We start from the raw sequence: 13,191 nt of genomic DNA, 5'->3' as shown, positions 1-13,191 counted from the left end.
ACTGACCACTAATGTAATGGGTTTTTACACAGACCACTAATGTAATGGAGATTTACACTGACCACTAATGTAATGGAGATTTACACTGACCACTAATGTAATGGGGATTTACACAGACCACTAATCTAATGGGGATTTACACAGACCACTAATGTAATGGCGATTTACTCTGACCACTAATGTAATAGGGGCATGCAAAGTACCCACCAATGTAAGGAGGGATTTACACTGACCACCAATGTAAGGGGGACCTTTACACTGGCCACTGGTGTGAATGAAAGGATTCTACACCAAGCCCCAAAGTAATGAGAAGATTTACACTGACCACCAATGTAACTGAGACACTTAGCTTGCATTCGCATTTGTGTGTGTCAGGAATGTATGCAAAATTGCTTTCCTGACACCACAGAAACGTGCTGCCTTTTAGCAGATACACAGCAGTGCCATTAACTGTTATCGACACCGTCACACATTGGCTGAGATGTGCGTATTCACCACAATTCACTGTGCTGTCACACCATGTTGTTTTGAAAAAGGATTCCCCCTCCAATTTGCTTTCCTTTGCAGAACAGGCTGATGTTAGGGTTAATGACCACAGTTGCAGGCAGGACTTTCAAGCATGCCCCTTTACCTCCCGGTGGGCAGCATTCAGCAGAGGTGATGGTGGATATGACCTCAGGGGGGCATCATATACATATGAATGCTGCCTCTATTTACATATTAATCCCGCCTCTAATTACATATCAATGAAGGTTATTTACATGTAAACACAGGGTCTGCAGGTGAGTCATCTGTACACAACAATAGATCAGAGCTGGGCAGCATTAGTAGCAGCACTTCACACTGAGATATCAGGACATAGCACTGGACTAAAACTTCAAGGGACAAGGGAATTTAAACTGCGATAGTTGGCAAGTATGAGGAAGCTGCTTTGGGCCCCACAACAATGATGGGGCCCAGGGCAGCTGACCCTTTTGCCCTGCCGTAAAGACAGTCCTGACCGGAATGGACCGTGCATGGAACTGCAGATCAGATGAACGTTACTTTTGGATTTTTCACTTTCTATATTGCTTATGTCTATTTTTTAATATATTTTCTGTAAATATTTACTGCACCATTTCTTTTTTCAATAACTAATTACAACTGGTTGCAAGGTAAGGGAGGCCAAGGGAAGTTTACACCCAGCAATCCTTATGGGGGCAGTGCTACACATGCACAACCATCTCTCGGGTTTACAGAGAATGGTGGGAAAAAGAGAAAATATCCAGTAAGCGGCAGTTGTGTAGAGGAAAATGCCTTGTTGATGTCAGAGGCCAGAGGAGAATGGGCAGATGATAGAGAGACAACAGTAACTCAAATAAGCACTCGTTACACCCAAGATATACAGAATACCATCTCTGAATATACAACACATTGAACCTTGAAGCAGATGGGTTACAGCAGCAGAAGACTACACCGGGGGCCACTCCTGTCAGCTAAGAACAGGAAACTGAGGCTACAATTGGCACAGGATCACCAAAATTGGACAATAGAAGATTGGAAAAACGTTGCCTGGTCTGATGAGTCTGGATTTCAGCTGCGACATTCAGATGGTGGGGTCAGAATTTGGCGCATGGATCCATCCTGCCTTGTATCACCGGTTCAGGCTGGTGGTGGGGGTGTAATGATGTGGGGGGGATATTTTACTGGCACACTTTGGACCCCTTAGTACCAATTGATCATGGTTTAAACTCCACGGCCTACCGCCGTATTGTTGCTGACCATGTCCATCCCTTTATGACTACAGTGTCCCCATCTTCTGATGGCTCCTTCCAGCAGGATAATGCACCATGTCACAAAGCTCCAATCATCTCACCACTGGACAATGAGGTCACTGGACTCCAATGGCCTCCACACTCACCACTTCTCATCCAATAGAGCTCCTTTGGGATGTGGTGGAACAGGAGATTGGCATCACGGATGTGCAGCCGACAAATCTGCAGCAACTGCGTGATGTTATCATCTCACTATGGAGCAAAACCTCTGAGGAATGTTTGCAACACCTTGTTGTATCTATGCCACTAAAAATGACTAAAGGGGGTCCAACCCGCTACTAGCAAGGTGGAACTAATAAAGGGGGTCCAACCCGCTACCAGCAAGGTGGACCTAATAAAGGGGGTCCAACCCGCTACCAGCAAGGTGGACCTAATAAAGGGGGTCCAACCCGCTACCAGCAAGGTGGACCTAATAAAGTGGCCAGTGAGTGTGTATATCATATTTGGTGTCTAACAAATCATAATATCATGCTGCTAAATAATCTGCTGGTCGCAGTGGGTGGAGCAGTATTACCTGGGCACTGTTATCACATGACCCGTACTGCCTGGTACAGCTGATCTGTACGTCTGTCCCTCGATCGCGTCTCCTCTCAGACTGACAGAAAAGCGTTCCTTTATAACTTTTATTGTTGGGTTAAACAATGTTACATTCATCGACATAAATTAGAATAAATAAGACGTTCCACAGATGTGAGACATGCCGGGAAGAAGCAGGATTCGGACAGAGCTGCCGAAATGACTCCATGTAACCAATCCACACACATCGCATCCTCAATGTTTTTTTTTTTTTTTTGTCATCCATTTTTGGACATGCTCAGTGATGATTGGCCGAGGAACGACCAGAGAAATCTCTGCATGTGTGGATGACAATAATAGGAAGACATTAGAAACAGCGTTTTGTCTCTGTGATGTCATTGGCGGTTTTACATAAAGATAAGGCTTATCGGGGTTCTCCTTTAATCCCAAACATTCTAGATATGGGAAGCGCGATACTTGTATTTATACTTTTCCAGGAAAAGGGGCTTATTAGTATTTGTATTCCCCCCCCACAGCTTCCACACCTTCCTATCCTTGTATAGTCCTGTACCCTGTTGTGTTATTATTTGTGATTGGAAATGCCTTGGAATCCATTGTTTTCTCAGATGCTGCTTTCTGTCCTCCCCTTCCAGTGCTCTGTGCTGGCAGAGCTAAGTAACAGCCACGCCCCTCATTATAGCCACGCCCCTTTTCACATGTCCTCCCACAGGCCTAAATTGCAGAGGAAGAGTGGGGAGGTGTTGACCAGAGAGGGGCCATGTCTGAGAAGGGGTGTGTCTGACTTTTGAAGGGATGTGTCTGACCAGAGAGGGAGTGTGTCTGATAATTGAAGAGGTGTGTCCAACGGTTAAGTGGGTGTGTCTGATCAGAGAGGGCCCATGTCTGACTGTTGAAAGGATGTGTCCTACCAGAGAGGGGCTGTCTGAACACTTAGGGGTGTGTCTGAACACTTAGGAGTGTGTCTGACCAGAGATTGGTCGTCTGACCTTCAAAGGGGTGTTTCTGACCAGAGCGGGGCCATGTGACCACTGAGGGGTGTGTCTGACCAGAGAGGATCCATGTCTGACCATTGAAGGGGTGTGTCTGACCAGAATGGGACAGGGTCTGACCATTGAGGGGGTGTGTCTGGCTAGAGAGGGACTGTCTGACCACTGAGGGGTGTGTCTGACCAGATAGGGGTGTGTGTCTGACTAGTGAGGGTGTGTCTGACCATTGAGGGGGTGTGTCTAATCATGGAAGGGGTGTGTATGATCATTGAAGGGGTGTGTCTAATCATTGAAGGGGTGTGTCTAATCATGGAAGGGGTGTGTCTGACCATTGAGGGGGGGTGTCTGACCATTGAGGGTGTGTGTCTGACCATTGAGGGGGTGTGTCTAATCATGGAAGGGGTGTGTGTGATCATTGAAGGGGTGTGTCTAATTATTGAAGGGGTGTGTCTAATCATGGAAGGGGTGTCTGACCATTGAGGGGGTGTGTCTGACCATTGAAGTTGTGTATCTCACCATTGAGGGGGTGTGTCTGACCATTGAGGGGGTGTATCTCGCCATTGTAGGGGTGTGTCTGACCATTGAGGAGGTGTGTCTGACCATTGAGGGGGTGTATTTTACCATTGAGGGGGTGTGTCTGACCATTGAGGGGGTGTATCTCACCATTGGGGGGTGTGTCTGACCAAAGAGGGCGTGTGTCTAATCATGGAAGGGGTGTGTCTGACCATTGAGGGGGTGTATCTCACCATTGAGGGGGTGTGTCTGACCATTGAGGGGGTGTGTCTGACCATTTGAAGGTGTGTGTCTGACCATTGAGGGGGTGTATCTCACCATTGAGGGGGTGTGTCTGACCATTGAGGGTGTGCGTCTAATCATAGAAGGGGTGTGTCTGACCATTGAGGGGTGTGTCTGACCATTGAGGGGGTGTATCTCACCATTGAGGGGGTGTGTCTGACCATTGAGGGGGTGTGTCTGACCACTGAGGGGGGGTGTCTGACCATTGAGGGGGTGGTGTGTCTGACCATTGAGGGGGTGTGTCTGACCATTGAGGGGGTGTGTCTGACCACTGAGGGGGTGTGTCTGACCATTGAGGGGGTGGTGTGTGTGACCATTGAGGGTGTGTGTCTCACCACTGAGGGGGTGTGTCTGACCATAGAGGGGGCGTGTCTGACCATTGAGGGGGTGGTGTGTCTGACCATTGAAGGGGTGGTGTGTCTGACCATTGAGGGGGTGTGTCTGACCATTGAGGGGGTGTGTCTGACCACTGAGGGGGTGTGTCTGACCATTGAGGGGGTGGTGTGTGTGACCATTGAGGGTGTGTGTCTCACCACTGAGGGGGTGTGTCTGACCATAGAGGGGGCGTGTCTGACCATTGAGGGGGTGTGTCTGACCAAAGAGGGGGCGTGTCTGACCATTGAGGGGGTGTGTCTGACCAAAGAGGGGGCGTGTCTGACCATTGAGGGGGTGGTGTGTCTGACCATTGAGGGGGTGTGTCTCACCACTGAGGGTGTGTGTCTGACCACTGAGGGGGTGTGTCTGACCATTGAGGGGGTGGTGTGTCTGACCATTGAGGGGGTGTGTCTCACCACTGAGGGTGTGTGTCTGACCATAGAGGGGGCGTGTCTGACCAGTTCCATTACTGAGTGCACTGGGTCGCACTCTCTTGCCCATTGGACTGAGCAGCCATAGGCAGACAACCTGTAAACTGCTGGAATAGGAAACTAGAGGTGAGACTATAAAAATGGAGGATGTAAGGTCAATGTCTATCTGATGGGTGGGGTAGTTCTCACTGGGAACAGATGCTGGAACCCTTCCTCGCTCTGTTGGTGTCTCCACAGGATAGATTCCCCATTGCTTCCTGTCCTGTACATATTGGTCAGACTACTGAACGGAAAGGTAGAGAGAATTGCAAGGCAGGTGTGTGAGGATTAACTTGCACCTGTTTCCAGAGTGAACTTAGCTGGGTGGAAGCTACATATGGGAGGAGTAGGCCTTGAAATCCCTGCTTAGAGTAGGTAGGTTAGTTGCAGCAATCTGGTGCCATCCCGGCTGGAGATGAAGCCGGAGGCACCATATGTCCCGGTATATGAGCTACATAGATAGTCCGTATTATCACTGAGCGCCCCACATATATAACGCGGTACATGATATATCTCTAGGTGGCGCCATGTTTGGATTAGGAAGCGTTGGCAGTGATGAAGACGTAGATCCTGGACAGGAAGGTGGTGACCGTCCCCTGGCGGAACAGCTTCATCTCTACGTCCAGAAGGAAGTCTTTCGGCTTCCTGATGGGTCTCTGGAGGTAGAGGATTCCCGTGTACGGGTTGAATTTCCTGACGCTGAAATAATTCTCCTCGTTGCCCTTTTTGATGTCCATGAGGATGTTGTCACCCGTGTAGGCTGGCGAAGGGGTGATCCGGAAGATCTGTGCCGGGACCACCACACCAGTGGGGAAATTGAGGCGGTAGTAGGAGATCCGCACCGGCGTGTTCTGACAGTCCTGATAGTTGAAGCATTGGATCCGCTCACATTTCCTGCAAAATGAGAAACAGCAACTGCGGTGAGAACCAGGGATGATGGCAGAGAAACGAATGGTGGGGCTCCATCACCGCGTAGACTGGATGGTCAAACCACCTAATGGTCTCCACCAACTCTAGGGGGCTCTATCAGCAAGATCTCTGTGCTGAGTTCCCGGGTCTGTACACCCGCTGTGCCCATTATGAGGAGTTCCCATCATCCCTGTGCCGAGTTCCCGGGTCTGTACACCCGCTGTGCCCATTATGAGGGGTTCCCACATCCTTGTGCTGAGTTCCTGGGTCTGTACACCCGCTGTGCCCATTATGAGGGGTTCTCACCATCCCTGTGCTGAGTTCCCGGGTCTGTACACCCGCTGTGCCCACTATGAGGGGTTCCCACCATCCCTGTGCTGAGTTCCCGGGTCTGTATACCCGCTGTGCCCATTATGAGGAGTTCTCACCATCCCTGTGCCGAGTTCCTGGGTCTGTACACCCGCTGTGCCCATTATGAGGGGTTCCCACATCCTTGTGCTGAGTTCTCGGGTCTGTACACCCGCTGTGCCCATTATGAGGGGTTCCCACCATCCCTGTGCTGAGTTCCCGGGTCTGTACACCCGCTGTGCCCATTATGAGGGGTTCCCACCATTCCTGTGCTGAGTTCCTGGGTCTGTACACCCGCTGTGCCCATTATGAGGGGTTCTCACCATCCCTGTGCTGAGTTCCCGGGTCTGTACACCCGCTGTGCCCATTATGAGGGGTTCTCACCATCCCTGTGCTGAGTTCCTGGGTCTGTACACCCGCTGTGCCCATTATGAGGGGTTCTCACCATCCCTGTGCTGAGTTCCCGGGTCTGTACACCCGCTGTGCCCATTATGAGGGGTTCTCACCATCCCTGTGCTGAGTTCCCGGGTCTGTACACCCGCTGTGCCCATTATGAGGGGCTCCCACCATCCCTGTGCTGAGTTCCTGGGTCTGTACACCCGCTGTGCCCATTATGAGGGGTTCTCACCATCCCTGTGCTGAGTTCCCGGGTCTGTACACCCGCTGTGCCCATTATGAGGGGTTCTCACCATCCCTGTGCTGAGTTCCTGGGTCTGTACACCCGCTGTGCCCATTATGAGGGGTTCTCACCATCCCTGTGCTGAGTTCCCGGGTCTGTACACCGCTGTGCCCATTATGAGGGGTTTCCCTCCATCTCTGTGCTGAGTTTCCGGGTCTGTACACCCGCTGTGCCCATTATGAGGGGTTCCCACCATACCTGTGCTGAGTTCCCGGGTCTGTACACCGCTGTGCCCATTATGAGGGGTTTCCCTCCATCTCTGTGCTGAGTTTCCGGGTCTGTACACCCGCTGTGCCCATTATGAGGGGTTCTCACCATACCTGTGCTGAGTTCCCGGGTCTGTACACCGCTGTGCCCATTATGAGGGGTTCCCACCATCCCTGTGCTGAGTTCCCGGGTCTGTACACCCGCTGTGCCCATTATAAGGGGTTCCCACCATCCCTGTGCTGAGTTCCCCGGTCTGTACACCCGCTGTGCCCATTATGAGGGGTTCCCACCATCCCTGTGCTGAGTTCCCGGGTCTGTACACCTGCTGTGCCCATTATGAGGGGTTCTCACCATCCCTGTGCTGAGTTCCCGGGTCTGTACACCCGCTGTACCCATTATGAGGGGTTCCCACCATCCCTGTGCTGAGTTTCCGGGTCTGTACACCCGCTGTGCCCATTATGAGGGGTTCCCACCTTCTCCAACCAAAACTTACATGTGTGAGACTTTTCGGTAGTTTTCTGGACACTCGAAGGCCAGACACTTGTAACTCCCCAGAATATTAAAGCATTCTTCCGACCCTGAGCAGTTGTGTGTCCCGATTTCACATTCATCAATATCTGAGGAGAAGAGAATAACGTTAGGTGAAGATTTTAAGAGGCCAAATTCAGCAAAATACACCCAACCAACACCTCCGATCCTTCCCTGGTGGAGGAAGAGCCGCCCACAGTGTAAAGGTCTCGGGATTTTCACAGCCATCACAACTCTCCATAATGTCTATAATGTGTTCATTTCCTATGATTGTCAGCTCCATCTAGTGGCCATAATGGTGATTAATCTTGTGAAATACTTCAAACAGGAAAATACATTATGGTCACTAGATGGAGCTGACGATCATAGGAAGTAAACCTAAAAGACACATTGTGGGGATTATTTACGACGGCTGCTAATCCCTGATAAGGACATTCCGTTGGTGGGTTCCTTTACATGGACCAGTATCTTCTCCTTCTGATAAGTAAGGTAAGTCACCCCTCAGTGGCCAGAATGGTGTAGAATAACAATCACCAAAACCATCTTTAACGCAGGGCAAAAGGGGCAGCTGCCCCGGGCCCAGTCATTGTTGTGGGGCCTAAAGCAGCTGCCCCTTGAGCCCTGCACTGTCTACCTGATAAGTGATTGATTGGGTACCTTTGCAGGACAGCCCATTGGCAGTCATGGTGTAGCCGTTTTCGGGGCAGGCGCACTGGTAGCTCCCCGGTGTGTTGACACAGGCGAAGACGCACAGGGTGCCGATGCTCTGCTGACACTCGTCTATATCTGGAGTCAGAGAAGGAACATTTACCAAGGGGTTCCACGTTCCGCCGTCTTTCAGGCAGGAAACGGATCGGATTGGTTGTTACCTTCGCAGGAGAGGCCATCTTCACCCAACTTGTAGCCCTCTTTGCAGTAACACTGGTACGAGCCATAAATGTTGGTGCACTCCTGGTTGCACGGGTTCTGATCGCACTCGTTCACGTCTGTAGAGGAAGCATGTATAAAATGAGGGTGAAGGCTGAAATCAACCTGGGAATGAAGCGTGGTTGCTGACAAGCTGAATTCCGATGAAGACTTCTTTAAGCGGTCTATTTATGAAACATTCGTTGGCCCGAATGTTAGAAGCATTTGGCTGAAATTTCTCTGTATTATTTTATGATCATTAGCGCCATCTAGTGACCAAAATGCGGTATATTTTTGAATCGAGTTATTTCAGAATGTTATACCGCATTCTGGCCACTAGATGGAGCTGACTATAAAGGAATTCATTTATAAAAAAAGAAAAAGCTTGCACGGTCAGCTTGCACGAACGCTTCTAACATTCGGCCAACAAATCTTTTATTAATGGACCCCCTAAGTGTACATAAATCCCAACAATAAATATCTCTTATTTGCTCCTTTTTTAGTCTTATAAATACACCATTATAAGCATTAGGTTATAAAAAAGTTAAAAAAATACCGGCTGATCAGTGGCTGTTATCAGTCAATCAGTCAGTCGGTTTCCCGCCCCCCCCTTCGGTCATCCTGCCCCACACTTATCCCGTCTAGGTTGCAGGCAGGGAGCACTCCTACGGGGCACTTATCCCGTCTAGGTTGCAGGCGGCCAGTACTCCTACAGGACACTTACCCCGTCTAGGTTGCAGGCGAACAGCGCTCCTACGGGGCACTTACTCCACCTAGATTGCAGGCGGGCAGCGCTCCTACAGGGCACTTACCCCAGCTAGGTTGCAGGCGGGCAGCACTCCTATGGGGCACTTACTCCACCTAGGTTGCAGGCGGGCAGCGCTCCTACGGGGCACTTACCCCAACTAGGTTGCAGGCGGGCAGCGCTCCTATGGGGCACTCACCCCATCTAGGTTGCAGGCGGGCAGCGCTCCTACAGGGCACTTACCCCAGCTAGGTTGCAGGCGGGCAGCACTCCTATGGGGCACTTACTCCACCTAGGTTGCAGGCGGGCAGCGCTCCTACGGGGCACTTACCCCAACTAGGTTGCAGGCGGGCAGTGCTCCTACGGGGCACTTACTCCATCTAGGTTGCAGACGGGCAGCGCTCCTATGGGGCACTCACCCCATCTAGGTTGCAGGCGGGCAGCGCTCCTACTGGGAACTTACTCCATCTAGGTTGCAGGTGGGCAGCGCTCCTATGGGGCACTTACTCCATCTAGGTTGCAGGCGGGCAGCACTTCTACGGGGCACTTACCCCGTCTAGGTTACAGGCGGGCAGCACTCCTACGGGGCATTTACTCCATCTAGGTTGCAGGCGGGCAGCGCTCCTACAGGGCACTTACCCCATCTAGGTTGCAGGCGGGCAGTGCTCCTACGGGGCATTTACTCCATCTAGGTTGCAGGCGGGCAGCGCTCCTACGGGGCACTTACCCCATCTAGGTTGCGGGCAGGCAGCGCTCCTACGGGGCACTTACCCCACCTAGGTTGCAGGCGGGCAGCGATCCTACGGGGCACTTACTTCATCTAGGTTGCAGGTGGGCAGTGCTCCTACGGGGCACTTACCCTGTCTAGGTTGCAGTCGGGCAGCACTCCTACGGGGCACTTACTCCATCTAGGTTGCAGACGGGCAGCGCTCCTATGGGGCACTTACCCCATCTAGGTTGCAGGCTGGCAGCACTCCTATGGGCAGCGGCTTCTATCGCGTCTCCTCTCCTCTGCATCATGGCTGCTTCTGCCATCTGTAGTCCTCTCCAAGGCTCACTGCTGGACAAGGTCTTTTGAGATCCAAGGCAAAATGCATTGCCCCTCCATAGCAGCATAGGTTGTATGCCCTGCCCTTTTGTACTCCTCCTTCTGGTGAGGTGCCCAAAGCGGCTGCCTCTTCTGCCTACCCTTTGGCCTGGCTTTACCTAGGGTGACAACGCTGATGTAGACAACCAAAATCCCTGAGACTGCTCATCCATCATCTTGGATGTGATGTCAGCAGCCCCAGCAGACTTAGAACTGTCACTCAAGTGACACTCTATAGTATTCCCCTTCACCCCTCCCCTGAGGAGGAGGGGGTGAAGGGAGGGTGGAGGAGATGGACCAGCACAGACAGCAATGAGACACTCTCAGAAGAAGAGAGGGCTATGGCATGCAAGGAGGGAGCTGGGCTAAGGCATTGATACTTCCTGGATTACTTACACTTTCTACTTTTTTCGAGGATCCTTTCAATCAATAAAAATGATTGAATGATTTTTTTGTGCTTTTATGAGCATTTTTTTTATAATTGGTGACAGGTTTTCATGCTATCACCTACTGATGGACACCATTACCTTCACAGTGTCTCCCATCCTGGGACAAGCGGAATCCCGCAAAACAAGAACAGCGATAAGAGCCAACCGTGTTCTCGCAGGTGTGGTGACACAGGCGCCCCGGATAGGTCCAACATTCATTTATATCTACAAAAGAAAAAGAATAAAATAGGGATATGCTACAAAAATATAGTTGAGGATTTACTACGTCTCACCTATACATTCACACTGTAAATTTTAGCACATGAAAGCTACCAGAACCAGCTTTTTTCAAAGATCAGGAAAACCCACCAGCTCACAATGTTCTTCCTCACCCCCTGAGGAGCTTACAATGTTCTTCCTCACCCCTGAGTAGCTCACAATGTTCTTTCTCACTCTTAAGGAGCTCACAATGTTCTTCCTCACCCCTGAGGAGCTCACACTCCTTTTCACCCCCTGAGGAGCTGACAATGTTCTTCCTCGCCCCCTGAGGAGCTGACAATGTTCTTCCTATCCCCTGAGGAGCTGACAACGTTCTCCCTATTATTCCTCACCCGTGACGAGCTCACAATGTTCTTCCTCACCCCTGAGGAGCTCACAATGTTCTTCCCCACCTGTGAGGAGCTCACAATGTTCTTCCTCACCCCCGAGGAGCTCACAATGTTCTTTCTCACCCCTGAGGAGCTCACTATGTTCTTCCTCACCCCTGAGGAGCTCACAATGTTCTTCCTCACCCCTGAGGAGCTCACAATATTCTTTCTCACCCCCTGAGGAGCTCACAATGTTCTTCCTCACCCCTGAGGAGCTCACAATGTTCTTTCTCACCCCTGAGGAGCTCACAATGTTCTTGCTCACCCCTGAGGAGCTCACAATGTTCTTTCTCACCCCCTGAGGAGCTCACAATGTTCTTCCTCACACCTGAGGTGCTCACAATGTTCTTCCTCACACCTGAGGTGCTCACAATGTTCTTCCTCACACCTGAGGCGCTCACAATGTTCTTCCTCAAACCTGAGGAGCTCACAATGTTCTTTCTCACTCTTAAGGAGCTCACAATGTTCTTCCTCACCCCTGAGGAGCTCACATTCCTTTTCACCCCCTGAGGAGCTGACAATGTTCTTCCTTGCCCCCTGAGGAGCTGACAATGTTCTTCCTATCCCCTAAGGAGCTGACAACATTCTCCCTATTATTCCTCACCCGTGATGAGCTCACAATGTTCTTCCTAACCCATGAGGAGCTCACAATGTTCTTCCTCACCCCTGAGGAGCTGACAACGTTCTCCCTATTATTCCTCACCCGTGATGAGCTCACAATGTTCTTCCTCACCCCTGAGGAACTCACAATGTTCTTCCCCACCCGTGAGGAGCTCACAATGTTTTTTCCCACCCCTGAGGTGCTCACAATGTTCTTCCTCACCCCTGAGGAGCTCACAATGTTCTTTCTCAACCCTAAGGAGCTCTCAATGTTCTTCCTCACCCCTGAGGAGCTCACAATGTTCTTCCTCACCCCTGGGGAGCTCACAATGTTCTTCCTCACCCTGAGGAGCTCACAATGTTCTTTCTCACCCCCTGAGGAGCTCACAATGTTCTTCCTCACACCTGAGGAGCTCACAATGTTCTTCCTCAACCCTGAGGAGCTCACAATGTTCTTTCTCACTCTTAAGGAGCTCACAATGTTCTTCCTCACCCCTGAGGAGCTCACATTCCTTTTCTCCCCCTGAGGAGCTGACAATGTTCTTCCTCGCCCCCTGAGGAGTTAACAATGTTCTTCCTCACCCCTGAGGGACTGACAACGTTCTCCCTATTATTCCTCACCCGTGATGAGCTGACAATGTTCTTTCTCACCCCTTAGGAGCTCACAATGTTCTTGCTCACCCCTGTGGAGCTCACAATGTTCTTCCTCACCCCTGTGGAGCTCACAATGTTCTTTCTCACCCCCTGAGGAGCTCACAATGATCTTCCTCACACCTGAGGAGCTCACAATGTTCTTCCTCAACCCTGAGGAGCTCACAATGTTCTTTCTCACCCCCTGAGGAGCTCACAATGATCTTCCTCACACCTGAGGAGCTCACAATGTTCTTCCTCAACCCTGAGGAGCTCACAATGCGCTAGCCTGTTTCAAACAGCCTCCAGGGACAAGTTCAGCAGAACCAGTGTTTTTGAATTGTGGATAAAAATATACAAACTCCATGCAGATATCATTCTAAATGGGGGCACATACCATTGACTCCAGCTCTGATATATCACACTACTTAGACAACATGGCGATACTTATTAGATATTAACATACAGCTAATTTCTAGCTGATGAGAGTTAGATGATGG

At 50.7% G+C, this 13,191-nt stretch overlaps 1 protein-coding gene across 2 annotated transcripts in view; it reads right to left on the bottom strand.

The window, feature by feature from the left end:
* Positions 1–2,423: 2,423 nt before the first annotated feature.
* FBLN2 (fibulin 2) overlaps positions 2,424–13,191 on the bottom strand; it is a 62,225-nt gene continuing 51,457 nt past the window's right edge. For both annotated transcript variants that reach the window (XM_073591535.1, XM_073591534.1), the window contains exons 9-13: positions 10,914–11,039; positions 8,518–8,634; positions 8,306–8,434; positions 7,614–7,737; positions 2,424–5,871 (exon numbers count right to left, since the gene is read on the bottom strand). In XM_073591535.1, coding sequence (XP_073447636.1) covers positions 5,514–5,871; positions 7,614–7,737; positions 8,306–8,434; positions 8,518–8,634; positions 10,914–11,039 — 854 coding nt within the window. In that variant the 3' untranslated portion in view covers positions 2,424–5,513. The remainder of the gene's footprint in view (positions 5,872–7,613; positions 7,738–8,305; positions 8,435–8,517; positions 8,635–10,913; positions 11,040–13,191) is intronic.

This window comes from Aquarana catesbeiana, linkage group LG07 (assembly GCF_042186555.1).
Source record: "Aquarana catesbeiana isolate 2022-GZ linkage group LG07, ASM4218655v1, whole genome shotgun sequence".
NCBI lineage: Eukaryota > Metazoa > Chordata > Amphibia > Anura > Ranidae > Aquarana > Aquarana catesbeiana.
This window is presented reverse-complemented; position numbering and strand designations above follow the sequence as displayed.